At 34.9% G+C, this 23,062-nt stretch overlaps 1 protein-coding gene across 1 annotated transcript in view; it reads left to right on the forward strand.

The window, feature by feature from the left end:
- The window catches only part of DACH2 (dachshund family transcription factor 2), a gene marked incomplete at its 5' end in the record, with an annotated part of 657,629 nt that overhangs the window by 321,408 nt on the left and 313,159 nt on the right, over window positions 1–23,062 (forward strand). The window contains one exon of the mRNA XM_029929669.1: window positions 1,991–2,103. Within this exon, the coding sequence (XP_029785529.1) occupies window positions 1,991–2,103 (113 nt within the window). The remainder of the gene's footprint in view (window positions 1–1,990; window positions 2,104–23,062) is intronic.

A 23,062-nucleotide genomic window follows, 5' to 3' on the forward strand; every position in this document is an offset into this window, starting at 1 on the left:
TACTTTGCTTTTCTGTTTGGAGCGTCATTGTAACTACTGTATTGTAAATGATGGAAAATTATTGCATATGTTAAAAAAATAAATTGTGTAAAAAATAACTATTAATTGATCAATACATGTTATCTAAGTGTTGAAAGAATAAAGGAATTAATAAAGAACTTCATTGATTACAATGAAGTCTGAAAAATAGTTCATAAAAAATAAAATAAAAATAAAAATTATTGATATACAGTGGAAGTAAATAACATCAACACAGTGTATGAAAACTGAATTGGGCACTGGTACCTTTGTGTAAAGTTGCTAAAAGTTGTGTTCATTTAAAAAGTTGACTTTGTCTTACATTAATTAGCACTTTGCTACTGCAAAAAACAAAAACAAAAACAAACCAAACACAACCAAAAAAAAGTAAGGATTAATGTAACTTTTTTTGTGTGTGAACCAAAAGTCCTTTTTGGAAATATTTTCTATATGAATCTCATATATTTTTGTGGTTTGACCTATTTAATGTAGTATTTTGCAGTATTTTATCAAAAGCCCTATTTTTCAGCTTTTAAATTGCATTTATACTTGAGTTGTCTGGTGGTTCAGTTGGTTAAGCATCTGACTTTGGCCTAGATCATGATCCCAACGGTTTGTGGGTTCAAGCCCCACATCGGGCTCTGTGCTGACAGCTCAGAACCTGGAGCTTGTTTTGGATTCTATTTCTCCCTCTCTCTGTTCCTCCCCCTCTCATGTTCTCTCTTTCAAAAATAAATAAACATTAAAAAAACTTTAAACTGCATTTATACTAAAAAAAAAGCATAGCAATATCTTAGCCAGCATTAGAAAGTAATATTTGAGTTATATTGGGTAGCTGGAGATTAACTTGATCCTAATGTTTGATGACTTGTAAGTCTCTCCATTGTGGTAACAGCTTCCAAATGAAGCTGACTTCATTATTCAGTACACTGACTGTATTAGGGTATAACATGGATGCCAGATACTGACCTTATATTTTCTTTTATTTTATGGATTAATATTTGCAACTGTAATTCCCACACTGCTCACAATAGGGTGAAAAATGTGCAGGTAGAACAGGTTAGGTGAGTAAGTTTAGCCTCAACTTGTCAGTTAAAACACTAATATATCTGTGAGAGAAAAAAAAAAAACCGCCTAGATTGCAAAGGTGGCAAGTTTTGTGAGTACAGCCACTCCAAGAGAGTGCAGTGCTGGTTATATAGCCTGCTGCAAATAACAGGTAGGAAGAAATCTACTGAGGGTGGGGATAGAAGATCTTCCTTGTGGTCTCCTGGCAGCTATGGAAATGCTAAAAAATATCAGATCTTACTCTGCATCTCTTAGCTCTTTACCCCTCCACCTCTCTGGGCAGAGACTTAATCACTTCACATTCTATAAAATCTTAATTCTGTGAGTCACTATCTCCAATCTCATTAGCATATATGAATACTAGTAATCAAAGGTAATTTTAAGGACAGGGAGTAACTTTGAATTTCCCACAAGTAAGCTAGCTGTATTGAAAAGTGCTGCCTTAAAAATAGACTCTAAATAAAAATGTCTTTTATTTTTAACATTTATTTATTTTTGAGAGACAGAGAGAAACAGATCATGATCAGGGGAGGGGCAGGGAGAGAGGGACACACAGAATTAGAAGCAGGCTCCAGGCTCTGAGCTGTCAGCAAAGAGTCCGATGTGGGGCTCGAACCCACAAACTGTGAGATCATGAGCTGAGCTGAAGTTGAACGCTCAACTGACTGAGCTACCCAGACCACCCCTAAAAATCTGTCTTCTATGGTTTTAGTTGCCATAACTATGTTGGGAAATTTAGTAGAAAAGAAAGTTTTGGTCTTTGGTAATCAATGAAAACAGTCTTTAATATAAAATCTTATCACTCTTGGCAATTAAACAAGATTTATGAGGCAAATGTAGGAAGTGGTGGTATTTCCAAAAAGAGTCCATTTTTAACCTGATCTTTGTTTGTATCTTTCAACAGTTCCAGGCCTGGCAGGCCTCCTAAGCGTTCTTTGGGAGTGTTTAAGGACAATGCTCGCCTTATGCCCCATTCAGTCCCAGGCTTTTTATCAGCAGGACTTATCACTCCGACAGGTAATAAAACCCATCTGATGATCAGCCTTGTCTGTTTATGCTGCCCAGCATTAGAAATGAACTGATATTGATCTAACTGCCTTGTGTTTCAGAGCTTTTCAAATTGTATTAAAGGTTACATTGTTTACTTTTTAAAGTATTCATGAAAACAGCTTTGTTACTCCAGTGACTCAAATCAAATGGACATGACTCTAAAAAATTAACTGTCTCCCCAGTTCGCACTCACTCACTCAGGTATCCTTCAGGTTCTCTTTTACAACACCAGAGACTTAATCATCCATTTCATATATAAAAGGTAGCTACTTTTTTGCATGGACCTCAAGCATATTGTAGTATAGAGGTGGAATTTAAGGAAAGGTATTAAGCAGGCTGTGTTGTAGCTTATGAACAAGTAATAAATTGTATCATTTATCTTGAATGTATCATAGATAAGCTGCTATATAGCGATTGCCACTTCAGATAGCTGTGAAATTAGGTGATTAACTAGTTGTTACTTAACCTTCTAATTTCTGTATAAGTCTAATTACATGAGATAGAAGTTGGTGTTTTGATTTTTTACTTTGGTTTTCTGTTTGGAGTGTCATTGTAACTACTGTATTGTAAATGATGGAAAATAATTGCATATGTTAAAAATATATATATGAAACTTTATAAAGTAAAAAAAATTAACTGTCATTTTCCTGCAAGAAATCCCACTCAAAGCCTTATTGTATGTATGTTTTTATGTTGGGGTAGGAGTGAGAGGCACTAGCCAAACTAGCCTTGTCTTGAAGACTCCTATAGGATATAGTACATCTGCTTACTTATGTTTCTTAATAATATATATTTTTCTTTGTTTTTGAGGGTTTTGGGCATCTGTGTATCATGTCCAAGTTTTGCTCGAGGTTAAAAAGTGGAAAGAAGATGTACCCTTGATAAGAATCTTTCTGATTAGAAAAGAGAACATCCAAGTGGACATTATCATAAGTAATAATTCAGTGTTTATCAATACTATGATAAATGGTACTTCCCTAAAAATTCCACTTTCATAATTTAGCATTGAACATTTTTATTCTCTATAAAGGAACTTAATAATGCTTAAAATTAGCTTAACATTTCTCTAAATGAAATAAGTTTAAAATTTCTTAAATAAGCTTAAAATAAGCTTAAAATGTCTCTAAATGAAAATTTAAAAATCATTAAAGTTATTACATGGTAAAAAATGAAAATAAACTCAATGATAATGAGATCTGTATACCTTAAATAACACAAACTTTTTTATAAAGCACCTTGTATTTGAGTATTATGTCTAAGGTAATAAAAATTATATGAGTAGAAGTCCTTGCCTATAGTTGAACTAGAGAAAACTATATCTAAACTAATAATTATATTTAAGTGTGATATAGACTATAATACAAATACATACCAGGTGCTTTAAGATCACAGAGATGGTAGAAACTAAAGCAATTTGGTAAGTGGGGTAATATGCACAGGGATGGAAACTTTGGAGCTATGTTTTGTAGAATGTTGGACAGAAGGCAAATGAGTAAAAACACATTCTAGGCAAGAGAAAAGATTATAGACAGATATACACTGATGAGAAAGAGCTTAGTGTGTTAAGAGAAATATCAATTAAGATAAAGAGACTAGAGAAGATATTTGAGGTGGCAGATCATAGGCAATGTGTTTAGAATAGAGAGCGTGGGAAGAGCCAACTTGTGAACCCAGTGTTTTATTTATGAGCAGCTTAAGGTTTTCCCTATAGACCAATGGTGTCTTTTAAGGATTTTCCTTATTGCTGACATGGAATATCCCCAGAAGGACTTCCAGAATCCCCATTTCTGCTTCAGAATTTTATATATTCTAGTTCACATAGATTTTGCTTAAATTTTTAAAAAGTCTGTTGTAGATAAAAGGAACCACTGCTAAGAAATGGTAAATGTCCTAAGCACAATTTTTGTAGAGTGTAAGTAAGAATGAAGGCAATGAAAGGAAGGAGGGTCATTTGTTACAGTTCAGGGGAAAAATACTGAGGACTGGAACTAAAGAAAATGCAATACAGTGGAAAAGGTATTTAGAGTGGTTTATTAATTAGAATTATTCACACTTGATGATTGATCAAAATAGATGGTGAAAGGATGAAGTCTAGGATGATTCATGTCTAGCTTGGGCCACAAGTTGGATGATTGTGTCATTATCCAAGACAGAGAATTTAGGAAGAGACGCAGGTTTTGGGGGTTAGAAAAGACTTTCTTAGAGTATTTATAAACAGACTCAATTTTTCCTGTGCATATAAAAGATTATGGAGGGCATAACAGTGCCTGAACTATATCTTGGTGCTCAATAGATGATAATTATTTTTTGACTTATAAAACACATTGACTGCCTAGAAATAATACCATGTAAATAACCAGATCCAGGTCCTGACTTTGAGGGAATGTATAGGTGAAAAAATAAGAATCTTAAAGGTACCTGCATGGCTCAGTCAGTTAAGTGTCCAACTTCGGCTCAGGTTATGATCTCTCTGTTCGTAGATTTGAGCCCCACATTGGGCTCTGTGCTGACAACTCAGAGCCTGGTGCCTGCTTCAGATTCTGTGTCTCTTTCTCACTCTGCCCCTGCCCCACTCATGTTTTGGCTCTCTGTTTCTCCCACACACACAAAATAAATACACATTAAAGAAAAAAGAAAGAAAAAACAGATTTAAAATTGCCCTGAAGTTAATGTACTATTGAGTAAACTATATCTGTTATATATTGAAGAAAATCAGTAATATATATTAAGTTCTGATTATATACCAAGCATGGGTATTAAGCTTTTTATATGCACTTCATTTAATCTTCACTGTAGCCTTATATATTTTGTCTTCATCTTTCAAATGAACAATTATGACTCAGAGAGTTTGCATTAATTGCTTAAGGTCACAAAACAATTCAGTGGCAGAATTGGGTTTCAAATCCAAGCCTTTTAAACTCCAGAGTCCATACTCTTTCCTCATCTTCATGATGTCTTACAGTACATGTGGGAATCCAGTCTGAGGCTTTCACCTCCTCCTAATTTACTTGGCATATATATGTCATCTTTCTTAGAGCCTCCTCCTTCTTTGGATTAGGGCCTTGGCCTTCCCTCGTACAGCTTGGATCTATCACAATGAGAGTCGTTGAAAGAAAAATCCTCAATTCTTAACTCTTTGCTTGTTTCTAGAATGAAATTATAGAGATAGATAAGGTATTGAGTGGAGAAAGGTGTTAGCACTTCTGTCTAAACCACAAAAAGTAGGAAAAAAACATTAAATATGGGGGAGATGGAAGAATCTCCACAACTCTATAGTAATTCCTCTCCTTAATTTACATGATTTTCTCTTACAAAATGAAGGATGCTCTACTCATCTATAGTCAAATGTAAGAAGAAAATGCTCTGTAAAACCAACTAGAAATAATTCTAAGATTATGCATTATTTTGGATTAGACATACCATTTCATTCCTCCATTAGCAAAGATAATTGACAATAAATTCTCAATTTAGCGATCAGTAAGTTTCATATTTGACATTTTACTTACCATGCCTGTCAAACTTAATTTTCATTAATTTTATTTAAAAATTTTTGAAGAATTCCGTTGATATACTTTTTGTTTTATTTGAATTCAAGTTGATTTTTTATAGTTTTTTCCATTCTAATTAATTAAAATACAGTGTAATATTAGTTTCAGGTGTAGAATTTGGTGATTCATGACTTATAAACAACATGCAGTGCTCATCATAGACAGTTGCTATTTGTAATAGGATCTGTTATGGATTGAGTTTTATCCTCCCTGCTCCTCCCCCAAAACGATATTGAAATGTTTTACGGTATTTATGTTTCCAGGTGCTTGTGTCTCAAAATATCTTTTTGTAAAGAAAGATATAATGTTATACAGTTGTGTATGATTTTATATATGATGTATAAATTAATTATTGAAAAGAGTTTATTGGGGCCTCCTGTTTTGGTATCATATGTGTGAAGAAGACCTTCTGAACCCTGCTAAAATTGCTTAATGGAACTTGTTCTATATTTGTTTGTATTATTTCTTTCCATTTATAACCTAAAAAATGGTGTATAAAGGTAACATAGGATGATCAGGGTGTCTCTTTTCAGATATTGTGGTATTTTTGTATGTTACTTTTGCTTTTAAGTTGTTGTTTTCCCCCCCAGCAGTTTCCAGGAAGAAAATCACGTAAAAAGGATTAGAAGTGGTTAAGTCATTATCCTTATTTATTTAAAAAGAGTTCTCAATTTATTCATATAGTTTTACATATATATCTTCAAAATTTCAGACTAATACCAAGTATGACATATTGTTATATCTGTTTAGCATAAAGGTAATTTCCTTTCATTTCTATTTTCATATGATTTTATTTCCTTTACAGATATAATATTTTTTTCATTTCAAAGATGTTAATTTTCTTCTTGGAAGAAAATTATATATTTCCCCTATATAATTGAAAATGATTCATTCAAGCCTCTAATTCAGAATTTGAGATAATTCAGACAGTGACTATGCTAAAGTCTCTAATATTAATAAAAATACCTTGGCAAACAATACTATAAACAAGAAAGAAATGTACATGGGTGTGAGTATGTGCATTGGTGTAGGGTTAAAATACTTGGGAGATTTAAATTTACTTAGGTATTTAAAAACTACTTCAGCAAGATCTGATTTTATATAAGAAATCAACATACTCACTACTGATGATAGGTTTTTACTAAAATAGGACCCATAGGATCTATTATTAAAAATATTGCCTGAAATTCATTTAGATATTATGCCTATGTAAATATAGATAGATATACTATCTCTATCTCTATTGATCTTTATTATATATATTCATTATTTTTATTTAACATCTATCTATTGAGTGTATTGATTATTTGTTATGCATCAAACAATATGAGAGAATATTATGACACCTTAAAATAAAATGTACTCTGTGATATGGAAACCAATTTGACAATAAATTATTTAAAAAATGTATTCTGTGAGTCAGAGTTTTCCCAAATTTCATTCGGCCTTTCCCTTAGTTATTACAAAATGATGAAGTTTGAATGTGTTTTACTTTCATATATTGAACTGCTTGATATTCTGAACATCTCATGTCTCTGTCTCTGGTCCTATTGTTCAATTCATATCTTAATTATTGGTAGCATATTAATACATAATAATCTTATTTTTTGGTATTTTTAAACGAAATATTTTGGTCTATGGGGGGAAAAGGAGAGGAAATGTTATCTCCATCTTTCCCTGCAGCTCTGCAGATATACTGATATCCCTGGGTCACACTAAAGGGTTCGGTTAGCTGTGTGTGGCTTTGAATTTCCCAAAAGATGACTGCTCATTTCTCTTCAGCTTATGAAACATTTCAAATAGACAGATGTGGAATTTAGCTTGAGAGAGATTTAAACTAGCAGCTTACAAATAAGTAATATAGTGCTTTAGATAAAATTCCTGTAGTGTTCATTTCTTAAAAGGTAGCAGATTCTTCAACTTCTCTCTGTTTCTCTCTCTGTTTCTCTCTCTGTTTATCTCTCTCTCTCTCTCTCTCTCTCTCTCTCTCTCTCTCTTTCTCTCTCTCTCTCTCTCGATTCTAGCTCTATTGTGGCAACATATTTTCAGGAATTTCAGCTCAAGCCCCTGGTAAAGATAACAGTACCCAAATCAGTGAAGATATAACGCAGTAATAGCAGCTATAGCACTCAATGCAGAATTGGCAGAACCATAAGTAGAATCATGTCAAATCTTGGCAGTGTGATGTCAACTTTATGATATGATCATAACTTCAATTAGTCTGATATTACATTTGAATCAGTGCCCTTCCTTTTCACAATATATTTCATATTCTTTCTCGGCTTAGATGCTAAGGAGTGGTCTTAAGGAGTATAGAAAGTCCTAGGCTGTTCGTTTATCAATGGAAAAAAGGAAAACTCAATCTAGAAAAAAAAATAACATTTTTGATAGTTGATTTAAAACATGTCCACTTGTAGGACTTTCTATGGACTTTTCAATAAGCAATATTGTAAAGCATGCTTCAAATCACAAAAATGATATCTGCTTTTATGTCATTAGATTTTTTTAGTTATTTCTTGAGTGTTCAGGAAGACCACTGGCCTAATAGGAACCAGAGGTTGAATTACTAATATTTTCTAACATAGAGTGCAGTTTAGACTTAATAGGCAATTTTAGTTTCTTTATTAAATAAAAAGCTTAACTACATCAATTTGATAATAAGAACCACATTCATTGTATTAGTTGAATCTGGGTTTCCCAAATCTCAATTTCTTTGTTAATGTTTTATTGTCTATATGTGTTCTAAATGTCTTAACATAAAATGTCTCCACCCAATTTTTTAAACTTCTGTCAATTATTTCTGTCTTGCATGAGTGTCTCATAGAGCAGAATCAGTTGCTTATTTCCAACGTAGGTAGAGGAGAAAACTTGGAATGTGAGCAAACTTTGCAGGATGATGATGATGATGATGATGATGATGATGGTGGTGGTGGTGGTAGTGGTGGTAATGGTGATAACTTAAATAATGCTTTTATAAAAACACTTCTACATCTTTAATGTATCTCTATGTGTTTTCATGTACCTAAACTTTAAGTTTAAAAAGAATGACTTTCAAATGCTTTCTCATTTGATATTTTCAGCAATCCTGTAAAGTTACCATTAATATTCCTGTCTAACATATGAAGAACATGAATTTTCAATAAGTTAGCTTACTTGTTTCAAATCTGAGAGACAGTAACGTATGGAGCCAGGTCTCTTAACCATTAATTTATTTTTCCCTTTACAATATTTATTTTACTTTATTTTTAAGTTTAATTTAAATCTTGGTTAACAGACAGTGTAATAGTAGTTTTAGGTATAAAATATAGTGATCCAACACTTCCATACAATGCCTCATGCTCATCAAAAGTGAACTTCCTAATTCTCATCATCTATTTTATTTATTTATTTTTTAATTTACATTTATTTATTTTTGAGAGACAGAGAGAGACTGAGCGTGAACAGGGAAGGGACAGAGAGAGAAAGACACACAGAATCTGAAGCAGGCTCCAGGCTCTGAGCTAGTAGTCAGCATAGAGCCCAGTGCAAAGCTCAAACCCATGAACTGTGAGATCATGACCTGAGCTGACATCGGATGCTCAACTGACTGAGCCACCCAGGCATCCCTCTCATCACCTATTTAACCCATCCTTCCACCGACCTGCCCTCTGGTAACCATCCATTATTTTCTCTATAGTTAAGAGTCTTGACCATTAGTTATAAAAGTCGCGGTCTCTTGACCATTATTATCATAATTTTATAAATACACTGAATTATATCTCTCATGCAAAAGCTTGGTGTTGAAAATTTAGGCTGTAAATCTTTAGGGTTATATCAGAACTACTTAAGTATGAGAGATAAGGTGTCTGGTATGTCAAAAGTAGAAAATTCTGGAATAATCCATGTAATTAACTGTTGGTGACCATATAACTTCAATAAAATAAAACCTTGATGTTTTTATTTCCTTTTTGTGGAGCATTTTAATAGTAGTTTACAGTGTGGAACAGCTAGTATAATTAGATGTGGCTATAATTTTTCTTTCCAAAGAGTATAAAAACAATCTTCTGAATGATTTCAACCTACCTTTCCAGTAAAGAAAGGTAACAGTTATAAATTGGCCCTTGTGAAAATTCTTTTTTTAAATGTTTATTTATTTTTGAGACACAGAGAGACAGAACTTGAGGTGGGGAGGGGCAGAGAGAAAGGGAGATAGAATCAGAAACAGGCTCCAGGCTCTGAGTTGTCAGCACAGAGCACGTCGAGAGGCTCGAACCCATGAATGGTGAGATCATGACCTGAGCTGATGTCGGAGTTTAACGGGGTGAGCCACCCAGGTGCCCCTCTGTGTGACAATTCTTGAGTTAATTACTTTGATATCTATGGATTCAATTAATATGATTAAGTTAGTGAGAAATAGAAATGTTGCCAAATTCCACTAGTCTGGTTGCAGTGTTATTTTACATTAACAGTTCTAACTTCCTTCTGTGTTTAGAGGATCACTGATGACTACACATGCCCTTGTGATAAATATATACCCCACAGTGCCTTGATTTCCATCCAGCCAATATTCAAACTTCCCCAAATAAGAGATCTTATAAAAATCACAAAGTCACAAGGCAAATCTAGTGGATTATAGAAAGACACATTTGCATCTCTAGGGCTCACCCAAAACTTCATTTTCCACATCACACAGAATGCACATGAAACGAAATACACAACTCTTCGCCTACTACATATATCATTTCTTCAGTGTCTGCTCCTTATGCTGACTTACTTTTCCTAGGGGAGAAAGCATGCATTTAAATAGCACAATGAAAGTTTCCACTGTATAATATCCCTGAAAATGATAGTGTGCCTTGTCACTATATTTTATTGAAAGCAGTAGATGGTTATATTGAAATAACTCATTACATTAATGCATGTAGTTAGAAAAACACACTAAGTATCAATAATTCAAGGAATCCTACAAAGCAAAAATAAATTTCTTATCATTTCCTATTAAAACTATAGAAGTTAATAAGAGTTAAAATCTACCGGCATCACCTTCATATTGTGAGTAGAAATGAGTAACAAAGCCATAGCATTGATACCTAGTCTCCACCTGTAAACAATTCTATAGATCATAAAATATTCTGCCTTTATTATCCACAAAAAGTTGGGGGTAGGATTTAGTTACTGTGGACTTGGTGGTGGTGAAAATGTTTTGTGTGACCTCTGGCATTCCTCTTTGCAATGTATGAACTTTGGATCATTTTGTCAACTGATTTTGTTTATATTCAATATAGGTACAATCCTGAGAGCTTGCAAAATTTTCATTTTACATTTGTACACATGACTGAATCAATATAGACAGTATTGATACATTGAGCTTAAAATGATATTAGTGAAATGATTTTCCTCTCATGAGTGCTTTAGCTTAGTAATTTTAATGTACAGCTGAACCTGCCAGGTAAGAGTTTTTTAAATATTTCTGTAAAATAAATATGAGCTAATAAATAATTTAATAGACTTCTTGTGCATAACCGCTAAAAATAAAAAGTAAAATTTTGACTTTAAGTGACAACATTTTTAAAAGGGGTCAGTTAAATTGACACAATTTTCTCTTTTCTATGGAACCTCAAAAGTAATGATGCTTTCTTTTTTGTTGTATTACTTGAATAACCCATGAATCAACTGAGAATAGCTCTTTTTAATCATATTAAAGATACTTTCCCCCTTGTACCTTATGTGAAGATATGTGAAATTACTCAAGTCTCTGCAATAAAATTAAATAAAATGGGCCACACAGGATAGTGATGAATATTAAATTGAAGTCAGGGTAAGAAAGATGGGAGAGTTTTACCATAAAAGACTAACATTGGATGAAAAAAGGAAATTGATAAAAATCAGTTGGTGGCTCATCATATACAACTGTGGATTGCTGCCTGTGTAGCATTATTTGGAAAAGACTGGGAAAGTCTCTTGCTAAAATACATTCTCTTTTAAGAATTATTTTGTGGCATAACTGGCATAGAAAAACTTACATGTTTAAATGTAAAATGTTATGTTTTGACACATTTGCATAGCCCCAAAACCACCACCACAATTAATAGGCATATTAATTTCCTTAAACATTCTTAGCACTCAATCTTCCTTTATCTGTCTGCATTCCAGGCAACTACTGATCTTCTTTCTGTTACTATAATTTGTTTACCTTAAAGTTTTATATGAAAAAAATCTTAGAATATGCATTTTTGTCTGACTTCTTTTACTTGGTGTAATTATTTTGAGATTCCAAGTTGTTGTTTGAATTAATGGTTCTTTCATTTTTATTGCTGAATAGTATTCCGTGGTATAATTATACAGTGATTTATTCATATATTTCCCTCTTGAAGCTTAAAATGATTCAGAAGACAAAATTTTGAAAAGAAGAGGAAAATATTGAATTACAGATGTAGACTTAGGGAATTCAGTGACTCCATAAAGTGTAATAACATTTGTACCATAGGATTTGCAAAAGAAGAAGAGAGAGTAAAGTGGCAGAATGTTTATTTGAGCAAATTATAGCTGAAAATTTCCATAATCCAGGGAATTAACTAGACATCCAAATCCAGGAGGCACAGAGAACTCCCATCAAAATCAAGAAAAGCAGGCCAACACCAAAACATATCATAGTAAAATTTGTCAAATACAGAGATAAGGAAATAATTTTGAAAGCAACAAGGGAAAATAAATTTCTAACCTACAATGGAAGACAAATAAGGTTAGAAGCACAGCTACCTACAGAAACTTGACAGATAAAAAGGGAGTAGCATGATATATTCAAAGTGATGAAAGGGGAAAATGTGCAGCCAAGAATACACTATCCAGCAAGGCTGTCATTCAGGATAGAAAGAAATATCAAGTGTTTCCCAGACAAACAAAAACTAAAGGAGTTAATGAGCACTTAACCAGCCCTGAAAGAATAATAAAGAGGACTCTTTGAGTGAGAAAGAAAGAACAAAAGTGGTAAGATTAGGAAGGAGCAGAAAATATCTTCAGAAATACCAACTTTGCAGGTAACAAAATGGCATTAAAATCAAATCTATCAATAATCACTCTGGATGTAAATGGTCTAGTGCTCTAATCGAAACACATAGGGTGTCAGAATGGATGAAACAGCAAGACTCCTATTTATTTTGCTTACAAAGACTCATTTTAGACCTAAGGACACCTGTAGATTGAAAGTGAGAGGATGGAGATGCATTTCTAATACTGATGGACATCAAAAGAAAGTCTGAGTAGCCATACTTATATACAGTGTACTAGATTATACGACTATAACAAGAGATGAAGAAGGCACTATATTATAATAAAAAGGTCTATCCAATAAAAAGAACTAACAATTGTAAATATTTATGCCCCCAACTTGAAACTTCCAAATATATAAATTAATCAATAACAAACATAAAGAAACTCATTGATAACAATACAATAATTGGCTGTACAGGGGATGGTCATGCTGCTTGCAAGTCTGCATTGCAAGACGCTGGGTGTGAACTGACTCCCAAGGAGGTAGGGAGCTGAGGGGAAGAGGAGAGACTGAAGGGAGACCTTAGCCCAAGGCGGGAGGAGAGACAAAATTTCCATTCGGAGCCTCTGGGCTCAGGGAAAGAAATAGGATTCCCTCAGCTGCCTCTCAATCACAGCCACGGCTCACTGCACATGAAAGGCAGCTCAAGACGCTGGGCATGAACCAGCTACCAGGGAGGTATGGAGCCTAGGGGAAGAGGAGAGACTGAAGGGAAACCTTAGTCCGTGGTGCCTGGAGAAACAAAATTTCCCTTTTTGACCCACCCGTGGCACTGGAAGGTTCGACTCAAGAGAGTGGCTGACAATGCACGGTCTGAGAAGGGCTTGAGACGCCACCATTCTTCTCCCTATATCTACTAAGCGGGGCCTCAGAGACCAGGTTCTGAGACCCGACATACTTACGTCGAACCACGCACATCCACGCTGGAGAGCTGGATTCTTCTCTTCATGCTATTTTTTAAATTTTTTTTCTTTTTTTCTTTCAATTTTTTCTATCCTAATTATTCTTAATTTTTAAGCTTCCAAAATTATTTCCCTTGTTTTCTTTTTTCTATTTCCATATTTCATCCTTCTCTCCCTATTCCTCCTGGAGTCTGGGAAAGACAAACATTTAACACTGCTGTGATAAGATCAACTCTTACCATCCAGATATTTTTCACTTATCTCATTCTTATCTTCAACTTCCGCAGGTTTTAGGCTCTCAGACTGTCCTTTATCTCTGGCTGTCTCTGTATCCCCGTTTTCTTTCTTCCTTCTTTCACCTTTACTGTCCTCTCTTTTCTTTCCTGCTCCTTTTTTTTTTTCCTTTCCAATTTAGTTTGCTTGTTTACCAGATCTGTCAGTGCATTTGCATGCTTGTGTTCCCTGTGTGTTTGTCTGTTTTCCTTTCCAGGACTACCTCAAAAAACAAGACTAAGCACACATAGTGGAAAGGCTCAAATATCACTGAATAAGGCAATATACATTGATTACAAGCACAAAGAGAGAAACTGAGAGACACCATTAAAGGAACATCTCCTGAAATGACAAGCCCTGGACAGTCAAAGGGCCTCCTTTAAATAGAGGCATACTAACAGGTTCACAGTGCAGAAAGAGCTTTTAAAACTGATAAGAGACAGAAAGCTAACCAAAATGACGAAATGGAAGAACTCTTCTCTAAGGAAATCCCAGTAAGAAGTCACAGGTACAGAACTGCTCAAAATAGACACAAGCAACATAACTCAACAAGAATTTCAAACAATTATCATAAAATTAATTGCTGGCCTTGACAAAAGCATAGAAGCTGTCAGGGAAAAATATTGATACAAAGACTAGGAACCTTCAAAATAGCTGTGACAAGTTAGAAAAGGCTATAAATGAGGTGTAAAATAAGATGGAGGCTGCCAATGCACGGATTGAAGAAATAGAGAGGAGAATAGGTGAATTAGAAGACACAGTAATAGCAAAGGAAGAAGCCGAGAAGAAGAGAGAGAAATTGATACAGGAGCACGAAAGGAGAATCAGAGACCTGAGTGATCCAATCAAATGGAACAAAATCCGTATCATGGGAGTTCTTGAAGAGGAAGAAAGATAAAAAGGTCCTGATGGGATGATGGACCAAATTATACACAAAAGCTTCCCCAATCTAGGGAAAGAGAAAGACATTGAAATTGAAGAGACATACCGAACAGCCCTAAGACATAGTGTAAACCGACCTTCAGCATGAGATATCATATTTAAACTGGCAAAATATAAAGATAAAGAGAGAATTCTGAAAGCAGCTAGGGAGAAAAGGGCCCTCACATACAAAGGGAAACCTATCAGAGTGGTTACTGACCTATCTATTGAAATGCGGCAGGCCAGAAAAGAATGGCAGGAAATCTTCAATGTGATGAACAGGGAGAATATGCAGCCAAGAATCCTTTATCCAACAAGCCTGTCATTCAAAATAGAAGAAGAGATAAAGGTTTTCCCAAATAAACAAAAGTTGAGAGAATTCATCACCACCAAACCAGCCCTATGAGAAATCCTAAGAGGGACTCTATGAGGGAAATGTATCAAGGAATATAAGGTACCAGAGACTTCACCACAAACATGCACTCTACAGGGAAAATAATGAACCTAAACACACATTTTTCAATAATAACACTGAATGTAAATGGACTGAATGCTCTAGTCAAATGACACAGGGTAGCTGAATGGATCAAAAACCAAAATCCATATATTTGCACTCTACAAGAGAGTCACCATAGACCTGAAGACACCTTCAGATTGGAAGTAAGGGGATGGAGAAACATCTACCATGCAACTGGACGCCAAAAGAAAGCCGGAGTAGCCATACTTATATCAGACAAACTGGACGTTAAGTAAAGGCAGTAACAAAAGATGAAGAAGGACATGATTTAATAGTTGCAGGGTCTCTACATCAGGAAGAGCTAACAATTATAAACATCTATGCGCTGAATTCGGAGCTCCCAAATACATAAAACAACTAATCACAAACAGAAGCAATCTTACTGATAAGAAGGTGCTAATTGCAGGGACTTTAATACCCCACTTACAACAATGGATAGGTCAACCAGACAAAAAATCATTAAAGAAAAAATGGACCTGAATGGCACACAGGAACAGATGGAATTAATAGATATATTTAGAACTCTGCATCCTGAAGTTAGGGGATTCACTGTCTTCTCAAGTGCGCATGGCACATTGCCCAAGATTTATCACAACTGGGACATAAAACAGCTCTCCATAAATAAAAAAGAATTGAGATCATACCATGCACACTTTCACATCACAATGCTATGAAACTTGAAATAAACCACAGGAAGAAGTCTGGAAAACCTCCAAAAATATGTAGGTTAACATCTACCCTACTGAAGAATGACTGGATGAACCAGGTAATTAAGGAGGAAATTTAAAAAAATATATATGGAAACAAATGAAAATGAAAATACAGCAATCCAAACACTCTGAGATGCAGCAAAGGCAGTCTTAAGAGGAAAGTTCATTGCAATCCAGGCCTATTTCAACAAATCAGAGAAAGCACAAACTCAAAACCTAACAGAGCACCTAAGGAAACTAGAAAGGAAGCAGCAAGAACACCCCAAGCCCAGGAGAAGAAGAGAAATAATAAAGATCAGGGAAGAATTAAACAAGATAGAATCCACAAAAACAACTGAACAAATCAATGAATCCAAGAGTTGGTTTTTTTAAAAAGTAAACAAAATTGATAAACCTCTAGCTAGGCTCCTCAGAAAGAAAAGAGAGAACACTCAAATAGACAAAATCATGAAGGAAAATGGATCTATTACAACAGATACCTCGGAAATACAAGCAATCATCAGAGATTACTATGAAAAATTATATGCCAAAAAACTGGACAATCGAGAAGAAATGGACAAATTCCTAAATGAACATCCACTACCAAAATTTAAATGGGAAGACATAGAAAATCAGAACAACCCATAACCAGTGAAGAAATTGAATCAGTTAAGGATTCGAAAGATAAAAAGCCCAGGGCTGGATGGATTCCCAGGGAAATTCTACCAGACATTTAAAACAGAGTTAACACCAATCCTTCTCAAGATATTACCAAAAAATAGAAAGGAAAAGAAGACTTCCAGACTCATTCTACAAAGCACATATCACTTTGATTCCTAAGCCAGACAGAGACCCGACAAAAAACAGAGAACTACAGGTCAATATCCTTAATGAATACAGATGCAAAAATACTCAACAAGATACTAGCAAATCGAATTCAACAGCATATAAAAAGAATTATCCATTATGATCTTGTGGGATTCATTCTTCGATTATAAGGCTGGTTCCATATTCACAAATCCATCAATGTGATACATCACATTAACAAAAGAAAAGAAAAAAATCATATGATTCTGTCTATAGATGCAGAAAAAAGCATTTGACAAAATACGACATCCCTTCTTAATAAAAACTCTCGAGATAGTCGGAATAGAAGGAACTTACTTAAACATCATAAAAGCCATTTATGAAAAGCCCACAGCTAATGTTATCCTCAATGGGGAAAAACCGAGAGCTTCCCCCTGAAATCAGGGACAGGACAGGGATGTCCACTCTCACCACTGTTGTTTAACATAGTGTTGAAGTCCTAGCATCAGCAATCATAAAACAAAAGGAAATAAAAGGCATCAGAATTGGCAAAAAAGAAGTCAAACTTTCACTTTTCGCAGATGACATGATACTCTCCATGGAAAACCCGGCAGACTCCACCAGAAGCCTTCTAGAATTGATCAATGAATTCAGTAAAGTTGAAGGGTAAAAAATCAACGTACAGATATCAGTAGCATTCTTATACACCAAAAATGAAGCAACAGAAAGAGAAATAAAAAAAAAATGATCCCATTTACAATTGCACAAAAAACCATAAAATACCTAGGAATAAATCTAACCAAAGATATAAAAGACCTGTATGCTGAAAACTATAGAGAACTTATGAAAGAAATTGAAGAAGACACAAAGAAATGGAAAAACATTCTGTGCTAATGGATCAGAGGAATAAATATTGTGAAAATGTCTTTATTACCCAAAGCAATTCACACATTCAATGCAATCCCCTTCAAAGTTGCACCAGCAATTTTCTCAAAGGTAGAACAAACTATCTTAAAGTTCCCATGGAACCAAAAAAAAAAACCCCAAATAGCCAAAGTACTATTGAAGAAAAGAACCAAAAGGGGAGGTATCACAATCCCAGACTTTAACCTCTACTACAAAGCTGTAATCATCAAGACAGTATGGCATTGGCACAAAAAGAGACACGTGGACCAATGGAATACAATAAAGAACCCAGAACTGGACCCACAAGTATATGGCCAATTAATCTTTGACATAACAGGAAAGAGTATCCAATGGAAAAAAGATAGCCTCTTCAACAGGTGGTGTTGGGAGAGCTGGATAGCAACATGTAGAAGAATGAAATTAGACCACTTTCTTACACCATTCACAAAAATAAACTCGAAATGGATAAAGGACCTGAATGTGAGACAGGAAAACATAAAAACCCTAAAGGACAAAACAGGAAGCAGGCTGTTTGACCTCAAGCGCAGCAGTTTCCTTCTCAACACCTCCCCAAAAGCAAGGAAATCAAGAACAAAAATGAACCATTGGGACCTGATCAAGATAAAAAGCTTCTGCACTGGAAAAGAAACAATAAAAAAATACTAATAGGCAACTGACAGAATGGGAAAAGATAGTGGCAGATGGCATATCAGATAAAAGGCTAATATCCAAAATATACAAGGAACTCACTAATCTCCATTCCCGAAAAACAAATAATCTAGTGAAGAAATGGGCAGAGGATCTGAACAGACACTTCTCCCAAGAGGACATCCAGATGGCCAACAAACACGTGAAATGATGCTCAGTGTCACTCATCATCAGGGAAAAACAAATCAAAACCACACTGAGATACCACCTCACACTGGTCAGAGGGGCTACAATGAACAAATCAAGAGACTATAGATGCTGGCAAGGATGTAGAGAAACAAGCACCCTCCTACACTGTTGGTGGTAATGTAAACGGGTGCAGCCGCTCTGTATAACAGTATGGAGGTTCCTCAAAATCTATCAGTAGAACCCCCCTATGACCTAGCAATACGACTTCTAGGATTTACCCAAAGGATACAGAAATGCTGATGCATAGGAGCACATGCATCCCAATGTTCATAGTGGCACGTTCAACAATAGCCAAATTAAGGAAAGAGCCTAAATGTCCATCACCTGATTAATGGATAAAGAAGATGTGGTATATATACACAATAGAGTATTACATGGCAGTGAGAAATAATGAAATCTGGTCATTTGTAGCAACATGGATGGACCTTGAGGGTGTCATGCTCAGTGAAATGAGTCAGGCAGAGAAGGACAGATACCATATGTTTGCACTCATATGTCTAACAGGAGAAACCTAACAGAGGGCCATAAGGAGGGGAAGGGGGAAAGAGAGTTGGGGAGAGAGAGGGACACAAATCATGAGAGACTATTGAATACTGAAACGGAACTGAGGGCTGAAGGTGGAGGGGGAGGGGCGAAGGGAGTGATGGTCATGGAAGGGGAGCATTTGTGGGGAGAAGCACTGCATGTTATATGGAAACCAATTTGACAATAAACTATTATAAAAAATAAAATAATACAATAATTGTATAGGACTTAAACACCTCACTTAGAAAATGTACAGATCATCTAAGCACATAAGCAACAAGAGAACAATGACTTTGAAGGACACACTGGATCAGATGGACTTCTCAAATAAATTCAGAACATTTCATCATAGAGAGGAAGACACATTATTTTGTAGTGCACATGGAACATTCTCCAGAATAGATCAATATGCTGTGTCACAAATCAGGCCTTAACAATTACAAAAAGGCTAAGTCATACCATGTATATTTTCTGACCACAACACTATTAAACTTAAAATCTAGCATAAGAAAAAATTGGGAAGTTCACAAATTCACAGAGGTTAAAGAGCATCTTATTAAAGAATGAATGAATTAACCAGAAAATTAACGAAATTTAAAAAAATATATGGCAGGAAATGAAAATGAAAGCACAACAGTCCAAAACCTTTGGGATGCAGCAAAAGTGGTCATAAAAAGGAAATATATAGAAATAGAGGGCTACATCAAGATGTAAGTAAAGTCTCAAACGCACAACCTTACACCTAAGTGAGCTAGAAAAAGGAACAGTATATAAAGCTAAAATACAGCACAAGAATGGAAATTATAAATATTTGGAAACCTTCCAAACTCATTCTACAAGGCCAATATTACCTTGATTCCACAAAAAAGGAGAACTAAAGACCAATATCCCTGATTAAGATGGATGCATAAATTTCAATAAGATACTAGTAAATCAAATCCAACAGTACATTAAATGAATTATTCCCCACAATCACGTGGGATTTCTTCCTGAGCTGGAAATGTGGTTTAATATTCACAGGTCAGTCAATGTGATGCACCACATTAAGAAAAGAAAGGATAAGAGCCATAAGATAATCTCAATGCAGAAAAAAAACCATTGACCTACTAGAGTATCCATTCTTGATAAAAATTCTCAACTAGGTATAGATAGAGGGAATATACCTTAAAATAATAAAGGCCATATATTGAAGACCCACAGCTAATATAACCCTCACTGGGATTTTTTTCTAACATCAGGAACAAGACAGGGATGCAGTCTCACCAGTGCATTTTAACATAGTAATGGAAGTGCTAGCTTCAGCAATCAGACAAGAAAAATACATAAAAGGCATTCAAATAAGCAAGGAAGAAGTCCAACTTTCACTATTTGCAGATGACATGTTGCTCTCTATATAAACACAAACAACTCCATGAAAAAAAAAATTCTAGAATTGATACACAAATTCAGCAATGTCACAGGATACAAAGTTAACCTGAAAAAATTGCTTGCATTTCTATACACCAATAATGAAGCAGCAGAATAGAAATTAAAGAATCAATTCCATTTACATGCACCAAAACCCACAAGATACCTAGGGTTAACCTAACCAAAGAGGTAAAATATATGAAGTCAGCAAATTCTAGAACACTGATGAAAGAAATTGAAGAAAATACAAAGAAATGGAAAAACTTTACATGCTCATTGATTGGAGGAAAAACTATTGTTAAAATGTCTATACCACCCAAAGTTATCTACACCTTTAGTTCAATCCCTATCAAAATTCCACCAGCATTTTTCTCAGAGCTAGAACAAACTATCCTAAATTTTGTATGGAACCACAAAATACCTTGAATAACGAAAGCAATCTTGAAAAAGAAAAAGCGAAGTTGGAGGCATCAAAATTCCTGACATCAAGCTATATTACAAAGCTGCATTGATCTAGAAAGTATGGTACCGGCACAAAAATAAGCACATAGATCAATGGAACAGAAGAGAAAACCCAGAAATGGACCCACAGATATATGCTCTACTAATGTTTGACAAAGCAAAGAATATCCAACAAAAAAGACAGTCTCTTCAACAAATTGTGTTCGGGAACTTGGACAGCAACATGTATAATGAAACTGAACCACTTTCTTATGCCACATACAAAAATAAATTAAAAATGGATGAAAGACCTAAATGTGAGACAGGAAACCATCAAAATCCTACAGGAGAACATAGGCGGCAACCTTTTTGACATCAATAATAGCAATTTCTTAGTAGACATGTCTCTGGAGGTGAGGGAAACAAAAGCAAAAATGAACTATTGGAACTTCATCAAGAGTGAAGAAAACAATCAACAAAAGTAAAAGGAAAACTATGGAATGGTAGAAGATATTTCCAAATGATACATCTGATAAAGAGTAGTATACAAATCTATTATGAACTTATCAAACTTAACACCCAAAAGCAAATAATCCAGTGAAGAAATGGACAGAAGGCATGAATGAAAAGTTTTCTAAAGAATATATACAGATGGCTGACAGACACATGAAAAAATGCTCAACATCACTCATCATCAGGGACATACAAATCAAAATTACAATGAGATATCACTTCACACCTGTCAGAGTAGCTAATATCATCAACAAAGGAAAGAATAGGTGTTGGCATGGATATGGAGAAAGGGGAATATTTTTTCACTGTTGGTGGGAATGCAAACTGGTGCAATCACTCTGGAGAACAGTGTGTAGGTTCCTTAAAAAGTTAAAAATAGAAGTATTCTCCCATGCAGCAATTGTACAACTAGGTATTTATTCACAGGATACAAAAATTCTGATTCAGAGGGACACATGCACAGTGATATTTACAGCAGCATGGTCTTCAATAGCAAAGTTATGGAGGGAGCCTAAATGTCCATTGACTGATGAGTTCATAAGGGAAAATGTGGTATATATACACAATGGAATATTACTCAGCCATAAAGAATAAGGAGGTGTTGCCACTTGCAATGACATGGATGGAGATAGAGTGTATTTTGCTAAGGGAAACAAGTGAGTCAGAGAAAAAGAAATACCATATTATTTCACTCATGTGGAATTCAAGTAACAAAATAGAAGAACATAGGGAAAGGATATAAAATGAGAAGAGTCAACCATGAGAGACTCTTAACTATAGAGAACAAACAAGGGTGCTAAAAGGGAAGTGGGAAAGGGATGAGCTAAATGGATAATAGATTAAGGAGGGAGCTTGTAGTGAGTACTGAGTACATGTCAGTGAGTAATCAGTAAATTCGACTAATGAAACTAATATTACACTATATATTAACCAAGAGATGCTTAACCAGAGGAAACAAAGTGAGGGGTGGTGGAAGCAAGTTGGGTGGGAGATGTGCTTAAATAAGTGTTGAGTATTAAAAGAGGGTGCTCATTGTGAAGAGTGATGGGTATTATATGTAAGTGATAAATCACTAAATTCTGCTCTTGAAACCAATATGAACTTATATGTTAACTAACCTGAACAAAATAAAAACTTTCAAAAATAAAAAAGGTAATATTTTTAAAAAAGATCTAATATCGTCTCCCTGGAAACACTCATATTATATTTATAACACCTGATTGTGGAATTGTCACTTGAAGTAAAAGCTTAATTAAATTAGTTAGATAAATAGTTAATACATGGTAAAAGCATTGTCCGTAAATTGTGAGAAATGTATTGTATTCTATTACACTATGAAAGTAAAACTGAAGTTTCAAGTCAAATATTTTCTGGTGTTATTTTAGTGAAGGATGTATGATTTATAGAAGTGAACTGAGTCGGCCTGCGACCCACAACGAACGGTTCCTGTGGGGGAGGGGTGAGTGGAACAAGGAGAGACAAGGGGACAAGTCTGCAGTTGCTGATCAAGTCCGTTTATTGAGAGAACACACACATCTTTTAAAGGCAGA

This window comes from Suricata suricatta, chromosome X (genome assembly GCF_006229205.1).
Source record: "Suricata suricatta isolate VVHF042 chromosome X, meerkat_22Aug2017_6uvM2_HiC, whole genome shotgun sequence".
Lineage (NCBI taxonomy): Eukaryota > Metazoa > Chordata > Mammalia > Carnivora > Herpestidae > Suricata > Suricata suricatta.